Here is an 18817-nt window from a genome sequence, read left to right as displayed (position 1 = left end):
GTGATGTGCCATCTCCTGCAACGTCTACAACAGCAAATGAAGCAGAAAAAACATTTTCCTTGTTCTTTAGTTTTGCTGTTGTTATTACCTCCATGTTCCTGTTGTAATGATGTGGTATTTGTGAAGCTGCGTGAAATAGTCCAATACTGTAAATGCACTTACAATACTCAAGTCGAACAAAAGAGAATACACCATGAGGTACTTCCAATCAAATGTTTATATATCTAACAGAAAGTGTTTTACTGTAAGAAATCTGTAGACAAATTGTACTGCAAAATGCGAATTCTTTCAAATGTGTTAATCCATCTGAATGAGGTTCTCATCCATCAAACCATGTCTATCTTCTTTGATTCACATTATAAAAGTCATATCGAGTCTTGAAATAAATATTAATGAAGCATGAAACAAATGTTTTTTCTAGTTCATTCCAAAAACAAAGCAATTCAGTTTAGCAAGAGAAGCTGCTCCTAAGCATATTTTATTGTAGCAGTTTTCATGATAATTAGAAGCCAGCAGTGTTGTGCATTGTGTTTATCTCACTTCCACCTAAAAAACATAAAGGAATGCACGAATAATAAACAAATTGGTGCGGCTTGATTGCATGTAAGAGGACTGTTGGGGCTTGGCAGCGGTATATGTGCCAATTATGTTTATTATTCTGGTATGGCTAAAGCTTCATCAGCCCCTGGTTCTGCTGCTGCTTCTGCCTCATTCATCATTTCTTTGTATTTACTCTTGAAAAATCCAGCCTGAGAAAAGAAAATAAATAAAGTGTCATTAAAACACTTCCATCCTGCATTAAAACTGCTTAATACATTAAGGGAAAGAAGAGAATAACTGCTGAATAGTTAAAAAAGGAAAGGATAGTGTTCATTTACTTTTATTGGGAGTGGAACACCGTTCATTGACTCCATAAACCTGTATAATAAACTAAAATAATGAATATATTTTGTGAGTCTCACCTTATACAGACCGGCAGTGAGTAAAGCCAGCAGAGCTAACCCTCCCAGTGATCCCCCGAGGATTTCTTTGGTGAAATCTGGTTGTGGATACACTTCTATCTCAGCTTCAATCTGAGACATGAAATGACATAAAGGTGGATCAAAATCAAGCTTATTTGAAAGACAAGTAAAATAAATAGAACGTGGAATCACCTTGTGAATCAGAGGCTTGTTATTAGACCCTGTAGAAAAGAAGATGTACTGGTTTGTGTCGTACTCCAGAGTAGCCGTGCTGGTCAAGAGGAATTTTGCAGACTTGAGTCCAATCTGTTTAAAAAATCAAAGACTTCGTGATGAGACCGGCATTGCCTTTGGTGACGTTCAATTTTGTTAATAAATTACTCTAATTTAACCACTTTAGAATGAGCACCAGTTGTAAAATACTTCAAAATGCATGTTACAATATGACACATGCACATCAGTTACCTGCTCTATCCATCCTGAACTGATGTTGGCAGAGATTTTGTACTTTTTACTCTCCAGTCTTCCCATGAACCTACTGCACCTGAACACTCCGCACCTGGCCACAGAGCAGTTCTGTGGGTGAGGAAGAGACGACAGAAGTTGTAATACTCTGTAAGTACTGGAATCCCCCATTGTAGATAGTATACTCACCACTACATTATTCTCCTTTATCATAGCAACAAAGTCTGTGACAGTAGGTTCTTCGTCTGCGTCTCTTTGGCAGTCTGGAATCTGGAAGAGAACAGGTTTGCGTCAGTTTAACAGACGACCTTTTACATTTACATTACATTTCATTTAGCTGACGCTTTTATCCAAAGCGACTTACAATAAGTGCATTCAACCCTGAGGGTACAAACCAAGAACAACAAGAATCAAGACAGTAAAATTTCTTCGAAATAAAGCAAAACTACAGAGTGCTATAAGTAAGTGCCATTTTAGTGCTACCAAAGTGTTAGTTTTCAAAAGTGGTTAGTGGTTTTTTTTTTTTTTTTTTTTTATTATTCAAGGTACAGTCGGAAGAGGTATGTTTTTAGTTTTCGACGAAAGATGTGTAAACTTTCAGATGTCCGGATGTCGAGTGGGAGCTCATTCCACCATTTAGGAGCTAGGACAGCAAACAGTCGTGATTTTGATGAGTGTTTAGCTCGCAGTGAAGGAGGAACGAGTCGTTTAGCTGAAGCAGAGCGGAGAGAACTGAAGTGGTTCTCATGTCCCTCCGGTTCTTGAGGCTGCAACAGCAACATGAGAGACTTTTCATGGATCAGTAACGTCACCTGCAAACTGCTCGAATCCACCCAGATGTCTTTATCGCCGAGCTTGACAGGCACCTTGATCACCACCGTGAAGTTCAGTGCCCTGATGTTGTTTGTGACCTGACAGAAGAGGAGAAAGGGAAAGGATCGATCTGAAAAGGCTGAGCAAGCATCAGGATCAAGATGATGAACAAGTTTTTAAACTCAACCTAGATTATTCTGTTTTCCTTTGGGTTTGATGTTTAGAAGGATTATGCAGGAAAAGAGGAATAAACTTTTTGATGTGTATACTTTTGTAAATCTTTAAAATTGCAATATTTTCGACATTTTCATGGATCTTGAAACTATACCAGGCATGTTTAGGGGGCTGATATTGATGAGCATGTGTAATTTGGTGCAGATCTAGTTAAACCATCTATCAATTTAAATTTGGTTTGATAAGGGGACAGTTGGGCCACGGCGAAGGCTATGATCATGTGAGGAGATACTTTACCACAATTGACTGCTTGTGAGGTTTGAGCAAATCGTTCTTTCCAGATGTGAAGTTGTTGTAACTGAGGGAGCTGAAACAGATGTTTTAATATCAGGTAATAGACTGTACACTTTGAAATTATTAATATTTTAATGTGATTTCTCTGTCTAACGCAGGGAAAAAAACACCAAACCTTTCAATCGTGACAAAAATGCTGTACTTCACGTCCAACCGTTTCATTTGGTAGAGTTCACTTGAAGTGGAATGTTCCTGATTCTCACTAAAAGAGAGAAGTGAAATTACCTCTGTGAAATATGTATTAGTGATGTAATGTGACTATTAAATGTTGTAGAGAGGCACAGTACCTGGAAGCATTTGCAGAGATAAAAATATTCCTGTCAAATCGTCTGTTGCTTTCGATCCCATAGGAGATGGTGAACAAAGCCTGTAATGAAAGATGGGTGATATTGTCTGTGCATTTTGCTGCAGCAATGGGAAGAGATGTAACACAAACAACAACACATAACACAAACCTTAGTTTTGCTCTTGAAAATGGGGTTGTTAATAGTGCAGGTTGTCATTCCTCGCGATAAGCCATCTTCACTGTCCATGGAGTTGCACTCGATTCTTCCCTTCATGAAAAGGCAATCAATGAAACAACATTATTGCTGTGTGAGTGGTAGACTGTATCTGTAAATCAGCAATGTGTCTCCACTTCCTCCCGTGAATGAGCCTTAAATATCCTGAACCTAAAAGTAAGGGTGCTGCCATCTTGATATTTTGGCATAATTTTGAGAATAGCCAGTCTGCGCAGTAAAGATGTTTTGTTGTTTTTCAAGACCGATATACATCTTCTGAAGGTTTATGGATATTGATTAAACAGACAAAATGGAGCAGTACCACTGGTAATCATAGGGGGCAATGTAGCCAATCGTTTAAGCGAGACAGGACATGAGGAACTCTTGACTTGGTGCTGCCCTCTAGTGGATGTACAGCTTAACAACCACACCAATGTAAACTACGCATTGGAAATATGTCAGGAGTGACCGTTGAACGAATGAGCCCTTACCTGCAAACCTGTGAACTTCCTGTAGGAGAGCCCAGCTGGGTACGTAAGTTTCACGAAGCTGTTGTAGGAGTCTTCTTCTCGGTTCTCCACTGATACGGTGACGTCCAACAGTTCATCAATGCCCACCTTCAACTCTGAGGAGCTGACAGAGAAAAGGGAAGGTGAAGGCATAGAAAAACAATAATCTAATACTCTCCTTTTCTGCTAGCAGCTAGTGATCCCCTCAGATAGATGCTCACAGTCTACTATGCCAGACATGTTCTTGCAGAGAAGAGAAATGTAACCTTGCCCACACCATTAGGTTGGGCTTCACTTTTGGGTCTCACCTGTTGAAGTTGAAATCCACTTTCAGGTTATCTACACACTTGTTGTCAGTGCCACAGTTGATCTCGAACTTCAACTGTGGAAGAGAGCATGAAGAAAAACATGACAATGACAAGAATTCATAAAAGTTAAAATTAAAGCTGTTCATTTACTCACTATGTTCAGTTAAATTGACATTTATTGCAAGTTTGTTTAAAGGTCACTTACAGAATGATATGTGGTGGTTTGAGCCTGCTGGGCAAGACTTGGTTTAAGGTTTGCAGTTGAGGGAATACCGTCAAAGGTGAATCTGAGCTCATTCCTAAGTACATTGAGAGCATCCTGAGGACAAGCCTGCGAGAGGAGGGCACAGTTGGAAAATACCGTGAGTTTGTTTTGTTTTGTTTTTCAGACAGAAACCTCTTTGGGTTGTGATATAATCTGATGTCAACAACTCACCTGAATAAAGAATTTCACGTCGAAGCATTTTGGCCCTTGTAAGTCAACTTCAATTGACCCGGTCTTCTCTCGTTGTTTGCCAAGGATGTAAGCTCTGTTGTTTGGGACCTTGCGGGTGGCATCCAGTGTTAAAGTATAATTGATCTTTGCTCCAGCTGGAATGATAACGATTGAATCTACATGTTACTCATGTACACAAACATGTATTGGTACAGATAGACAGTGGGTCTGTGGTTCAAGAAAAGTGAGAGGAATGAGTTACCTGTGGAAACTGTAGAAAGTTTGGTCATGGTAAAGCAGATTTGAGCTGTGTTCTCCAGTGGGTTCTGGCAGATTTGGTTTTTTGTAGGGACCTGGTTTGGGTTGAACGACATCGTAGCCTCTACCATTACCACAGGCTTTGACCTGGAAATGGATAGAGCAGGAAAAAAATGAGAACCACCACGTTTTCATAGCATCAAATAAAGAAAATATTAAAAATGAACACTGGGAAAAACCTCAGTGTGATAAGGTCTACTGAATAATGTGAGAAAGCGTTATTTGACGTGCACTCTGACTGTTTAATTGAGGCCATGTCCTATCAATGAACATGGAGGAGGATGTGAACTAATTTCAAGACAAAAATAAATCTGATTGACAAGAGCTGAGACACTGTTGAGACAAAAAAAGTTTGTAAACTTTTCAAGTAAAGGTTTATGACACATACTACACCCAGCCAGCAGGTGGTAATCAAGAAGCTTTGGCTTCACTTTTGGGAGCTAACAAATCTTCCATCAAAAGCAGTATGTTAACAAAGGACTGTAATGATGACAGATAGTAGAATCTTGTACAAACCTGAGTAAGACAACTCTGCCCTTTGACCCCACTGCTAAGTCAGGCAGACTGTCGCCACTGCGGTCAAAAGACGAGTCACTGATTGACATACCGAAGAATCTAAGTTGTGGCCGGACTTCAGAGGCAGCAATTCTCTGTGGAATTTAAGTATTTTAGATAAAACATGTTAATCTATGAAAAATAATTAGGCCTCACAGATTTCCCCTTAAACTCTTCTGTGTTCTTCATAATAACATATTCAAAAGGTTTGACGTGAACAAAACTTCCCCTCACGGCCTTGAAACAACTTAACTCTACACCTTATGGCCCAGGCCCTGCCCCCAATATCCATACCCTCACAGTGCCACCTGCAGGTGATGAGCCTTTTTCAGCTGCTTGGCCCCACCCACAAGTTGACTTTCTTAAGTTTGTGACATCACAAACCCCGGCTGTATCCATATTCTGCAGCTTTATGGTGGAAAAACTCTTGTCTTTGATCATGTCAAACCATGTGAATGTTTTCATGATTTTCACCCGAGGGGGACATTGATTTTTTTTTTGAGCCTACTCACCTGTGAGTAAGTCGAACTGACTCTGCTTCCTCCTTCACCGAGGAATATGTAGATGCTGCCTTGACCACCATTCTCCAGAGGTGCACCGACTGCCACCTCCTTGAGGTCATCTGCGTTGAGATCAGGCAGCACAGCAAGAGAAGAGCCAAACCTTGCCTGGTCGGACTCATCCCCTCTCAGCATTAACGGAGATTCGAAGTTACACTCGACCCTCTGTTCAAAATATATAGAGGAGAGTCAACGTTTGCCTTGATGTCAAGATTTTTTATTTCATTTAATGGCACTAGAAGAAATCGCCACTTACCCAACGAGCTAAACCGCAAACGTAAACTCTTCCCTCTCTATCAGCTTCCTTGTACATCGGGGCAGATATGAGGATTAGGTCAGTGAATTCGTCAGCGTTCACATCCATGGCACGAACCTCTGCCCCAAAATATTCACCAGTCTGAAACTGGTTAAGAAACAAGAAGAAAACAAGACTGTTTATTCCAGATCTATGTTCACGTTTAACGTCTATATATCCAGTCAGAAAACACGCACCTGCCATGGAAAGGGATCAATCTTTTGATTGATCTGTCCGTGAACTGCCATCACAAGTCCTCTGTGTTTATATCTCGGAGCGCCAACAATTGTCAATTGGCCTTGTCTGGTTCTTGCGATAGTCATGGAGTAACCTGAAATTTAAAAGTCAAAGCAGATACAATTAAAACATCCAAAGCTTTAGCTACACTTGACAAAAGAGTGATTTATGAAAACTGACTAACTTTAGTAGTGGGTGTAGTGTTTTTCTTTTCTTTGCAGGGTTTCTAATTTACCTTTCAATGTAACTTTGGTGATTTTTAGAGCTCCGTGTATGACATGTGAACATGTTTTACCCACATGACCCTTGCATGTACAGTACTTTCTGACTCCTCGTTTTTCATTTGCCTTTTTACCTTCCTTTGCTCAATTCTTGTGGTTAGCATGGGTCGGAGGGTTACAGCAGAAAAGTACTAATATCTTGTGTATAGTTTGTTATTACTGTCAAATTCTTACCCAGATAACTGTCTTGTTCCGTGAACAAAGGCTCATATGAACCCCGTTTCTGGCCTGATAGTGTGTATTCCATGTAGCCTCCTTTCCACTGGTTGGCGCCAACAGTGCCCATTTGAATTCCCTGTAATTCAGAGCCACAATCAGCCCACAAAAGCGAAACTTAAATGCACTATAGTGTCAAAATATGTCGCCTGTGTGTAGCTTTTCTATCACAAAGGCAGGTGTCGGTGTCTGTAATTGTTATTACCCCTGACACATAAGCCACACTGAATCCATCCTGAGCCATTTCCATTTTCAGTGTCTCTCCAGTGGACTGAGATCCTGAAACAGCAAAAGAAATTAGCACTGAGCTGATTCCCACAGTTACATACCAGATATATTTTAACATAAGAAGTGGATGTGCATCATGAAAGGAGCCCAATAAACAACATCAACGCTAACATTTGTCAACTGAGAATGTAAATTAGATTTTAAGCTGTAAGTTTACATCCGTACCCTCAATAGAGAAGATTTTGTCCTGCAAATTCTTCGTTATTGCAGCAAGTGCGTCAAAGCTCTCTACTTGAAACACGTGGTTTGTCGAGAGCGAAGATGCAATGAGTTCCAATTCCTGTTTCGCCCTTGTGGAAGAAAAGGCATTCCCCACCTAGAGGCATGTTGAGAAAATAGTTTTAATGCTGTTCAAGTTGAGTTGATTTTTTAACTCGTTCATAGATAGTTTATCCACCTGCACTCATTACGAAACCACAGCTAAAAAGTAAGGTATTTATGTAAAAAAAATTCAGAAAAGGTAAATAAGAGAGTAATTAATTGAATACAAAAATAACAAAGAATGAAAGATATAGCTGTTAAAGAGACAATGTATAAATTAAGAGGGAGATTAGTAAGTAAAATTAAATAAAAAAAACTGACTAAGAAGGTAGGTCTTGAGTTTGATATCCACATAAATAGGTTTAAGAGATTTTTAAACCAATAAACTTTTTTAAAAATCAATTCTGAAGGCAGCAAGAGAAGAGATTTTAAATATTGGTGTAAATGAGATATGGTGAAGGATTGTAAACTTCTTATTTATGACATTTTACTATTTCAAATTTCACAATTCACAGGGTAGTACCATGTAACTGCCTTTCTGGATTTACAGTAAAACTAAAACAACTTTTTTTTTATAAAACACATTTTGCTCATTGGAATGAACTGCACTTACCCCAATAGCAAATCGAACAATCTTTGCATTCTCAGCTAAACGTATTGCACCTTGCAGGTTATGGCTGTCAGTAGATTCTCCATCAGTAATGACGATCAGGATTTTCTTCACGTTTGGTCTGGAACCTTCTGCTGATGTGAAAACATCTTGGCTGCCAAAACAAAAACAATATCATTCAATACACCTTTGTCCAGTTCTTTGGTCAATAACATAACACAACAATTTCATCTCTGGAGATATGCATTTTATTTATGTTTGAAAATGTGTTCATTATGCAATTGACTTTGTTTCCCACATTTAGCTTTACCAGTTATCCAAGAATATAAATCTTAATATGTTTATATATTGCGATTATTATTCTACATTGTGCACAGTGAGGAGGTTTAACACACACGTTGTAAAATGTTTTGTTGTTTATCAAGTTTGTTTCAAATCACAACCCTCTCTTAGGAGCAAAAAACAGTTTTTACTCTCAAAAGAAATTATGATCTGACATTTATTGTGATAATTGTCGATATTGACGTGGAAAGTTTGGTATAACTTTTGGTCATATTGTCCAGCCCTATTTTTATGTCTAGCTCAGTTGGGGGTTTGTCTCGTCCACTGCACGGGAGACAAACTACACACACAACACCACAAACTACACCCTCAAAAGTGTGTTAACTGCTACTGTTTACCACCATTTCATATACATTATCCCATCAGGATCACATCAGCACTTACACCACATATCGGATGGCACTAGCTGTGTTAGTTGTGCTGCCTTTTTGACTTATTCCATCGATTTTCGACTCCCAACGTCCAGATGAGAAAAAGTCACGAAAGTTCAATTCAACATTGACATCATAAGAGAACTGGACAACAGCAAACTGCAAAGAGAGAAGAAGCAGGATCAATTTGATCTTTCAGTGAATTATCTGAAGGGCAATTTATGCTTGTACGTATTTTCTAAAACGGACAGATAAGACCGCCCTATCCGTCGTAGAACGCCCTCTCCGAGCGCCTCGGAGAGCTTTTCGTGCACCTCTGATTTTTCTAACTGTCCGTCTTTATGTCGGAGAGCCCACGGACAGCTCTTGGCTGTGATTGGTCCGCGAACGACATCATTTCCCTACGACGTCATTTCCGGACCTCAAACTTCCTGTTTCCTTCCCTGTCACATCAAACCCAATCACAACTATGATTCTACGATTAATGTGACGTGTGTGTTAAGCCAGCGGAGTTGTCCGGCTGACGGTGGCTCGTTAGAGCACTGACGGCATGTGTGCACGGTCACATACGGTTATAACGAGCTTTCAAAACGGCGCTAGCGGGCTAGGCTAGTGGGCTAGCAACCATGCTAACTGCGGTGGTAACAGTGCAAAAACCCGCCGTCACGACTTTAATTCCACTTCTATCATGACACTGTTTCTATAATACCGTCAGGTTAGAAGCAAACACTGGGTAGTAGTTAGTGTCGGGAGTCCCTGCTGACTGTGTGTGGAAGCTGGGGGGGAGCTAGCTGGGATGGGAGCTAGCTAGCTCCGTGTAGCCTCAAGCAGATTCAAGCTGTGGAATCAGCAACACAGTTCGGAAACAAGACCGGGAACCGCTGCGCTAAGAAACGATAACATCAGCATCTTGACCCGCTGGGTGTCACTTTATTTAGTTCTGTTAGTTGCCATGGGTCAGTGTGTGGGAGGCAAGCTAACAGAGGTAAACAGACACACGTGGACTTCTTCTTCCCAAAATGGGGTAGGCTTCTCTGACCTCGTCTTCCGTTGCGCCACCGATGGGTTTGGCGGTGAATTTTTTTCGACGTACAGTGGTCGGAGAGGTAAAAATCAAAAAGACTCTTCGCCCTCCGTGGAGCCCTCTCCGAGAAACGGAGAACGTAGAAGCATACTGGAGCCTTGAGTGTCTGCAATAGTTGAAGTGGCAGTGGGAACATCGTCCTGGGAACTTACCTGTGTATCTTTTCCCACAAATGGGCGTACCAGCGTTTTCACAAATTTCTTCATTGTTTTAAAATCTCGATAGTCGACGCTGCCTGAACCATCCAAGAGAAAAGCAATATCTGCTTCGGCTCTGCAATCTGTCAAAGACACGGGCCAGAATTGAATAATTTGTTAAAATCCACATAGCACATTTTTGACAAAAATCTATTTGATGTGTACTTTGTCCTGTCTGTTAACATGGAGGAAGCAGGGTTTATGAGCTACACTGCAGACATCTAGTTTGCCCCTCTGAACGTCAGTTCTAACAGCTAAGCAAACTGAGACTAATTGACTTAAACTACTCTCACTTTAAATAAGATAAAAAAGAATCAAATAAAAAGGAAGAAAACATTTGTGAGCATGAATAAATGTTCTGGAGGAAAGTTTACCAAAAGTGTATCATGGTGCATTTTCACAAACTCACCCGGAGAGGACAGTGGCACCGCGGATCCAAACCGATTATGCTGGTCGATCTGGAAGCATGCGCCGCTGTACATGGTGATACTTTTGCAATCCTTTGGGATGGTTGGGCCACACACCTGAAAAGAGACGAGATCATGTCATCCTGATTGAATTAGCGGACTATTTGAACCGTTTTTCAAGCTGCAAGGCAATAATAAAGTGATAACAAGTGAACATATCAAATGTTTAATTGGACTTTTGACTGATCTCTACATTGATTATAACTATGTCCTGGAAATCTGTGAAGTTTAACAACTCACCGTAGTGTTTTGTGAGATGGGATCATTCGTCATTGACAAACCAAGGGACATGTTGACTGCAAATTCTGGCGCTGCATAGAAAACATTGAACACTTGTGTCACGAAGCTCATATGATACGCTTGGTGTCAAAATATCTGTTTTTCTGGTCTTTCTCTGGAGACGTTATCAGCCGCCTACCTGCAAATGGCAGACTTGTGCAGGTATCAGTGCACTTGTATATTTTCCCCCTTCCCGATGGTGAATACTGTTCAAGGGGAGCGCTGATGAGCAAGCTGAGGAAATAAAAACCCAGAGAAATATGGAACAGAATCTGTCTCATCAGCGCTGTGCAGCTGTTTTTTTCTATCTTGAAATTATGTTATGCAGCTGTGAGACGTGGGACTGACTTACTCTGACTGTCTTTGCACCACCTGGTAGCCAAACCCTGCAGCACCATTGGCCCAGGTCTTCCAAGCCACGGGGTCGATATTGAAACATAGAGCAGTATTCAACACTGAGAAACGAGAAATGATAAGATCAGAATAATGTGTGTTATAACAACTGTGTTATAGTTGTTATAACACTATAGTTAAATTGTTATAACAACTGTAAAACTCATCATAATGTTTGTCTCTAGGAAAATCTATAGACTCCATGTGTGGCATTCAGTTTGTGTTTGGTTTACAGTGGTGTGAACTGAGGGTTACCACATTGTCTGTTTGGATAACACCACTAGGGGGCACCAAAGCAGAGCCTTTCAAACTCTGGACTCACTAGTGCAGTACCAGACAGACCTGGAGATGAGAAAATGCTCCTAAATCTTTATATTTTATCCCAAACCTCTCATATTGTGAATAATATATGTGTAATGTAAGTTTAAGATGGACTTCCTCAAACAGGCCCTTCACAATATGTCACTGTTCTATCTTTCGTGAGCAGGACGCTGAGTTTTATAAACAGTCTTTGCTGCAGAGTGAAGTTAGAAAACTATGTGTTGATCCCACCTGGTTTATCTGCGGTAAAGTTTCTTCATAAAATGAAATTGACTTTGTGTTTTTTTTACTGTTCACATCTGTGACAGATATTTGTAAGAACTTGCATGTAGATATAGTGGCTCAAAACAATAATTAATTTAAACATTCGTGAGACAGTTATTACCTCTTTGTTAACTTCTGAGTAATTTGTAAAAGCAGAAACAGTTTTTCATCATGGAAACAAGCACAACTTCCTTCTATACTTGCTATTTTTGTACATTGAGGGATTTTTTTGTTGCGCAAATGAAGTCTCTCTTCTTTTTCCTTTTTTGGATTCTCCAAAAATGGTCAACATGATACATACTCTTCAACCGTCTGACAAATGATGTTCTCATGGCGAACAGCAGGAGAAAAGATGACGTTGAACCTCCAGGGGATGATGTCTGTGACTTTAACAATATTTTGGTATCTTGTCGTTTGAACATCATGTGTATATTCACATTAATCTTGCATAAAAGTAAAAACCTGAGGTTCTGCTGTGTTTCACTTTTCATTTCTTCTGACACTCTTGGTTGTATTTAAAGCCACTTAATATAACCAGCATTTAGTAAATGCACATTATGATGACTTTTAATAGCTTTAATAGCTTTTTTACAGCCAGCTTCTTTTATGGTCAGTTTAAATGTAAAACACCATTTTAATTCAGGATGTCTGCCTCAAAAGATTAAGAAGTCGGGGGTGAGCAATGTCTCCAGTCTCCTCTCTGCACAGGACGAGCAGATATAGATAATAACTGGGTGGGTTGTTGATAGTTTAGCCTCTTCTCATGTGTTCCTGTGATTATTTTCCAGATTCTTGCAGACCTAATCTATTCATGTAGCACACGCACGCAGGTCATGTGAATGATAGATGCTGTTAAACAAACACAATTAATGTAAATGGTCAAAACAATGTATCTACCAGTATGAGCAGTTGAAATGGGATCAATATGGAGACTGGGGTCTGCTCTATATTTTCTAAATGTTGTTATTATTGTTCATTCATCCTTTAGCTCTGGTAAAACAAGGCAAATAATAGCATTTCTGCAGGAACACTTTAAATGTCACTAAACAAAATCGATTAAATTTTTACTGCCTCACAAATGTATAGAAAAACTTTTTCTCCATCCGTCTTTTTTCTCTTAAAGTCAATTTAAGAGAAAAACCTGCAAGTTTCCTTACCTGAAATGAATACTGCGGCAGCAAATATCCAGGCCATTGTGTTATCCTGTCGGAAAAATGCATAAAGTGCGATGGTTTGCTCACATGAATGTATGTGGAAGTGAGAGAGGTGACTACTTCTACTACTGCCTGTGCAGAAATCGTGAAAGGACTAGTTAAAATTTGAGGTTAGAGGAACTCGAAGTAGGTGGGGTCACAATACTAACCCTTTCCATTTAATGTAGGCTATAATGACAATATGTCACCACTTCCAGTAAGCACAGGCAGCTTCTTATTATGATACAATACATTAAGAACATGTTTTAAAAAGACACCAGAAGAATAGAACCTTAACTTCAGATCTTGTTGGCTGTTGTGGCACTTTTTGCTGGAAAAGAGGAAGTTGATGCAGACACAGATATGAAGGAGTTTTATTTACGCCAAAAAAATCTATAAAGTCACTTTAAATTCAAGGATACATCCACAGCAGTGAGAAAACCTGAGGATTTATTTCTATAGATTAAAATAAAAAAACAAATATACTTGTTTTGAGATGTATAGGATGTTGTCTTTTGCTAATGTTGGTGTCTCTCCTGACAACTTTGGCAGTAAGGAAGTAAAATATAATGCAGCTCCATTTCTTCATCTGTCCCATCACACGCCATTTGAGAGAAAGAAGTCAGCACTATGAGCATGGAGAGTCACTATCTGTTGACTTTATAACCTCAGATAGAGAGGTATGTTTTCGTTTATTTGTTTATTAGTCTGTTAGGATTATGCAACAATACTGCTCAACGGATTACCATAAAACTCTGATGTGCGGTTGTTCGATGTATCAAGAAGGAGTCCAAAAAATGGGGGGCGAAATACATCATCTTGCCTTTATTATAAAACATATTTAAAAAAAAATAAAGAAGAAGGATTTCTTACACAGTCACCCTGCTTTTATCTTTTTGTCACAGCTCTGCATGTAGAGTCACTCTGCAGCGCACAGCTGCCTCTGCTCAGGAAGTGGACTTCCTACACGACCACTGCTCACTGATGATAACGTGCAGCACTGCCACAACTGCTTAGAACCAAGCTCTGTGACCACATAGTTTGGTCACAGAGCTTGTGTCTTGCACACATGTGCGCAAGACACATGTGGGACTTGCGCGGTCACATAACCTATCAGAGTGAGAAAATAAAACAGATATAAGGTGTCATGCAACTAAACGGCGTGCATGTACAACCTTTGCAGAGCGTGCACCTTGACCCTTTGCCTGCCGTGTAGCGATGGTTGAGAAAAGGTCAAGAACCAGCACGTGTCGCTGTGTCTGGATTCAATTTCTGAGGGCAGGTTGGTTATTTTGTCACATGTTCTCCCTGCCTCAGTGTGTGTGTGTGTGTGTGTATGTGTGAGTGTGTGTGTGTGTGTGCGTGTATATTAGTACATTCTGTATACAACCCAAAGTTCTTACATATATACCCTTTCCATTTACCCTTTCAAATGACCTCTGGGAACTGTGAAGCACTTCCAAATTGAGAAAGAAACAAACTGCAGTTTAACAATGTGGGAAATCTGCTTTTATAAATTGCAATATAAAGTAATACAAAGGCAGTTTGCAAGATTCAGCAGTTTGCAATAGATTATCTAAAGTAAGATTAATTCAAAGTGAATCATTGTTGAATATTTCTGTGTGATATCTTCTATAAATCTACCTTCCTATTTGTACGTCTCTGATAGAACCGTCTCCCCCTCCATCTCCCGCACAACAGAGACTCTTTCTGTGCGGCTCGCTAAACCCTCTTTGCCCTTTTGCTGGCCGCTCACTACCATGTTCCTCCAGCCCCAGACCCCTCTGAATGTCACGGGCCAGCTCTGGTTGCATCCTGTTCTTATTATAGCCGGGCAGCTGAAATGTGAGGGGTCACAATGAGAGGATAAATACAAGGGCCAGCTGTCTGTGTGGTTGTCGCAGACGAAGCCCAGAACTTCTCCTTCCCTCGGACTTCTCTCAGCTCTCCTCCTACACTCAAAGGTAAAAGAGCAGAACACACGGACGCATTTCTTTTCTGTGATTATCTTTCTGTAAAAGCTGTTGAACTTTTTGTTCTGTAAAGACATGAGTTGCGAAAACATTTCACATACGCTGGAGCTGTGACATGTCACCTTCTGCTGGAATAAAGTTGTGGTTACTGAGGCAGCCAGAGTGGGTATAGACATCAAATTTAAAAATAGAATAGGTCAATCACACGCTTGTCACAACTTCGAAACGGGTAGTGAGACATGTGGAGCATGGGGCTAATGTGGAGGCCGTGGTTACAGCCACAAGGTCAGAGCTGATTTGATGCAGGAACAAGTCAAACTTTATGATCAGGCTCTTAATTTAGGCCATTAATGTTAACTTCTGCCCATTTGTGTTATGTTAACAATCTGTTTTCCCAAATCGTTCATTGTTATCTCATTCTTTCCTCTCCAGAGTCAAGATGCCTCACGCATTTCCTTTCCTGACTCCTGAGCAGAAGAAGGAGCTCAGCGATATTGCTCACAGGATCGTCGCTCCCGGCAAGGGAATCCTCGCCGCAGATGAATCCACTGGTAAAAACTACTTTATACAGTTTTTTTTAATGCTAATTGATACTTAAGGACAGCTCTATGATATCTATGACGCACATAATAAAGTTGGCATATGTACATTATGACAAAAGTTATGCAACAAGACTAAAAGGGTCTACCGAGCATTTTAATGAAGCTGAGGATTTTCTGATGCTGTAAGTACGAAGACCAATTTTAAGACCAACCCATTCATGGGGTGCTCATTTGGGTGCAAGTACATTTGCTATATTGACAACATGGGCAGGACAGGAAAACAACAACCATGTCAGTCCGTAACTAGAGCAAAGACACTAGGGTTGCACTTGGCATCTCTTTGTACTGGGTGTTATATAGGGCCCTGAACATTTACCAGAAGTCACTTCAAAAACTCTCAGCGAGAGAGGTGTGTGTGCAAAGAGAAAGTCTACATTTGCTGTTGTGGGGCAATACTTCGATCGAGAGTAGGTAAGGTTTGTTAATCGCCAGACTTGTTGGGGTCCGGAAAGTCAAAAAATCTAGAAGCAAAGACGTTAAGTTGGCACCAATGTTTGCAAACGACTCCCTGGTCACATAACAGGAACTGTCGGGCCTATGCATTTTGAAAGAGCAACTACCAAGTCACTGTCATTTTCAGGATCACAGTTAATAGGTGGTGACTGAAAATAAAGGGGGAATTGTTTGCCATCATCTGTAAATGCACAATCAAACATGTCAGTGCAGTTCACATCTGACTAAGCCATCATCTGTCTCTCCAACCTCCAGGCAGCGTAGCCAAGCGCTTCCAGAGCATCAATGCTGAGAACACTGAGGAGAACAGGAGGCTGTACCGCCAGCTCCTCTTCACCGCTGATGACCGCGTCGCCCCCTGCATTGGTGGCGTCATTCTCTTCCACGAGACCATGTACCAGAAGACCGACGATGGCAAACTCTTCACCCAGCACCTGAAAGACAGAAATATGGTGGTTGGCATCAAGGTCGACAAAGGCGTTGTCCCCCTGGCTGGAACCAACGGCGAGACAACCACCCAGGGTGAGCCAAAGAAAAGATATTTACACAAGAAGAAAAATCGATCAGCATCTTGTAGCATCTCTCTGACCCACTCTGTCCTCTCCCTCGTTCACAGGACTTGATGGTTTGTATGAGCGCTGCGCCCAGTACAAGAAGGATGGTGCTGACTTTGCCAAATGGCGCTGTGTGCTGAAGATCACCCAACACACTCCCACCAAACTGGCCATCTTTGAGAACGCTAATGTCCTGGCCCGCTATGCCAGCATCTGCCAGATGGTAAAACACAACAAACACAAGCAGAAATCTCTTGGCGAGCACAGGCTCTAGAAAATGCCCTATAGAGAGCCTATGTAGCTTTTAACATGACAACGAAATCTCATAAAAACTCTTAAAACCCACAGCTTTCTGCTCAACATAATCATTTGGACTTTTTTCTTCCTCAGCACGGCATCGTCCCCATCATCGAGCCTGAGATTCTCCCTGATGGTGACCACGACCTGAAGCGCTGCCAGTACGTCACTGAGAAGGTCCTTTCCACCGTCTACAAGGCCTTGTCCGACCACCACGTGTACCTGGAGGGAACCCTGCTCAAGCCCAACATGGTTACCCCCGGACACTCCTGCTCCCACAAGTTCAGCAACCAGGAGATTGCCATGGCAACCGTGACTGCCCTGCGCCGCACTGTGCCCCCTGCAGTTCCTGGTGAGCCGGATGCACAAAACATTGTCTGTTTGCAAACTTCAAAAAAACATTCAGTCCTTCATTGAATAGTCTTTGTGACATTCACTCAAATTTATAGAGAAGTGTCTTGCTCAACTCTTGTCATCTTCCTGTGCAGGCATTACCTTCCTGTCTGGTGGCCAGAGTGAGGAGGAAGCCTCCATCAACCTGAACGCCATGAACCAGTGTCCTCTGCACAGGCCCTGGGCCCTGACCTTCTCATATGGCCGTGCCCTGCAGGCCTCTGCCCTCAAAGCTTGGGGTGGCAAGAAGGAGAATGGAAAGGCCTGCCAAGAAGAGTTGATCAAGAGAGCTCTGGTATGAGTCAATTCACTTAAAAATGTATTAAAGTATGTCACTATATAGGGCTGCAGTAGATTTTTATTAAGGCAACTGTGTTGATTGTTACCATCAACCTTCAGTCCTGTATTGTGCATTCAATAATACTGTCCTTTCTATTCCTACAGGCTAACAGCCTGGCCTGCCAGGGTAAATACGTTTCCTCAGGAGGCAGCTCCGCCGGTGGAGAGTCCCTGTTCGTAGAAAACCATGCTTACTAAGCAAGGACACTCACCTACCTGTCATTATCACATCACCATAGAAGTGGCCACGCCGTTACAGTAGAAAGCTGTGCTGTTGCTGTGCCAGGAGATTCCAGCAAAATGTTCTGCCTCCATTCCCTTACCTTTTATTTTTGAACACCTTTTTTCAGGAGAAAGATTCCTAAACAGTTTTTACACAACTTGTGCTTTTCTTTCCTTTGTCTGATTCCACCAAGTCCAGTGCATAATTTACAACATTGCTAAGGAATAAAGCATTTCCCCCGACGTGCTGCCTCTGACCCACTTTCTTCACCTTTTGATATGTTGCAGCCTTATGCTAAATTTAAAAAGTGTCCTGCTTCAATCTCAATGGTACAGTTCACAAACGCATCCTTTTCAACCGACACAATGAAAGCTGGAGAGGAAGTGTGAGGCAATGCTTGCGTTGCTTGACATGATAAGATGTGTCTGAAATCACCCTCACACTCACTCCCCCCCTCCCCCTACTTCACTATATAGATATATATAGCCACTTCTATGTAGAGGACAATATAGTGAGCTCATCTGTTTTACACATGTCATTCATCATTCATCAAGTTATACCTTTGTAAGTCGCTCCCATGATCACATTTCTTAACTCTCACCAATAAAAAATATATCTGTGCGTTCGACAAAGTCCTGGGATTCTCATAGTGTTTTCATTTCAGAGATAGGGCTCATTGTTTTTGAACAATCGCACATTGTTTGAGGGTTTCGTACAGCGCAGGTGTCTCTTCAACAAAGGGAGATGTATAACGTCACAGTGTCAGTGGTCATAGATCAGGGGTGTCCAAACTTTTTGTCTCGAGGGCCACATACAGAAAAAAATACCAAGGACTGGGCCACTCATGCCGCCACGCCCCCCTGCCATGGAGTGGACTGTTGACAGTCGCGTCGCTCAGAGCGGGGGGGGGGGGCGTGGCGTGGTGGCGTT

At 41.3% G+C, this 18817-nt stretch overlaps 2 protein-coding genes across 2 annotated transcripts; one reads left to right on the top strand and one right to left on the bottom strand.

Moving 5' to 3' along the window:
• Positions 1–199: 199 nt before the first annotated feature.
• LOC133027960 (integrin alpha-M-like) lies at positions 200–13141 on the bottom strand. The gene is made up of 30 exons (XM_061095143.1): positions 13018–13141; positions 11235–11337; positions 11022–11116; positions 10844–10914; positions 10546–10660; positions 10092–10219; positions 8869–9014; positions 8146–8296; positions 7437–7587; positions 7189–7262; positions 6942–7062; positions 6447–6580; positions 6211–6357; positions 5907–6119; positions 5356–5489; positions 4784–4926; positions 4522–4676; positions 4291–4416; positions 4086–4159; positions 3760–3901; positions 3224–3322; positions 3056–3135; positions 2884–2970; positions 2712–2781; positions 2240–2338; positions 1617–1697; positions 1428–1538; positions 1155–1268; positions 963–1073; positions 200–749 (listed from the first exon to the last, which is right to left on the bottom strand). The coding sequence occupies exons 1-30, from the start codon at positions 13052–13054 to the stop codon at positions 654–656; spliced, it is 3408 nt and encodes a 1135-aa protein (XP_060951126.1). The 5' UTR covers positions 13055–13141; the 3' UTR covers positions 200–653.
• Positions 13142–14914: 1773 nt separating this feature from the next.
• On the top strand, positions 14915–18104 carry LOC133027794 (fructose-bisphosphate aldolase A). Its single transcript, XM_061094922.1, has 7 exons — positions 14915–15017; positions 15459–15577; positions 16337–16603; positions 16698–16858; positions 17026–17284; positions 17421–17620; positions 17770–18104. The coding sequence occupies exons 2-7, from the start codon at positions 15466–15468 to the stop codon at positions 17860–17862; spliced, it is 1092 nt and encodes a 363-aa protein (XP_060950905.1). The 5' UTR covers positions 14915–15017; positions 15459–15465; the 3' UTR covers positions 17863–18104.
• Positions 18105–18817: the final 713 nt, after the last annotated feature.

The sequence above is a fragment of the Limanda limanda genome, chromosome 21 (assembly GCF_963576545.1).
Source record: "Limanda limanda chromosome 21, fLimLim1.1, whole genome shotgun sequence".
NCBI classification, from domain to species: domain Eukaryota; kingdom Metazoa; phylum Chordata; class Actinopteri; order Pleuronectiformes; family Pleuronectidae; genus Limanda; species Limanda limanda.
This window is presented reverse-complemented; position numbering and strand designations above follow the sequence as displayed.

Excerpts from the sequence above, each read along its gene's own strand:
- LOC133027960 (XM_061095143.1), bottom strand. The coding sequence starts at position 13,054 with ATGGCCTGGATATTTGCTGCCGCAGTATTCATTTCAG. Across the intron at positions 7,063-7,188 it reads GTGTGGCTTATGTGTCAGGG|GGAATTCAAATGGGCACTGT; the intron begins GTAATAACAATT and ends TCTGAATTACAG. Across the intron at positions 1,698-2,239 it reads TGGATTCGAGCAGTTTGCAG|ATTCCAGACTGCCAAAGAGA; the intron begins GTGACGTTACTG and ends GTTCTCTTCCAG.
- LOC133027794 (XM_061094922.1), top strand. The coding sequence starts at position 15,466 with ATGCCTCACGCATTTCCTTTCCTGACTCCTGAGCAGAAGAAGGAGCTC. Across the intron at positions 15,578-16,336 it reads CGCCGCAGATGAATCCACTG|GCAGCGTAGCCAAGCGCTTC; the intron begins GTAAAAACTACT and ends TCCAACCTCCAG. Across the intron at positions 17,285-17,420 it reads TGTGCCCCCTGCAGTTCCTG|GCATTACCTTCCTGTCTGGT; the intron begins GTGAGCCGGATG and ends CTTCCTGTGCAG.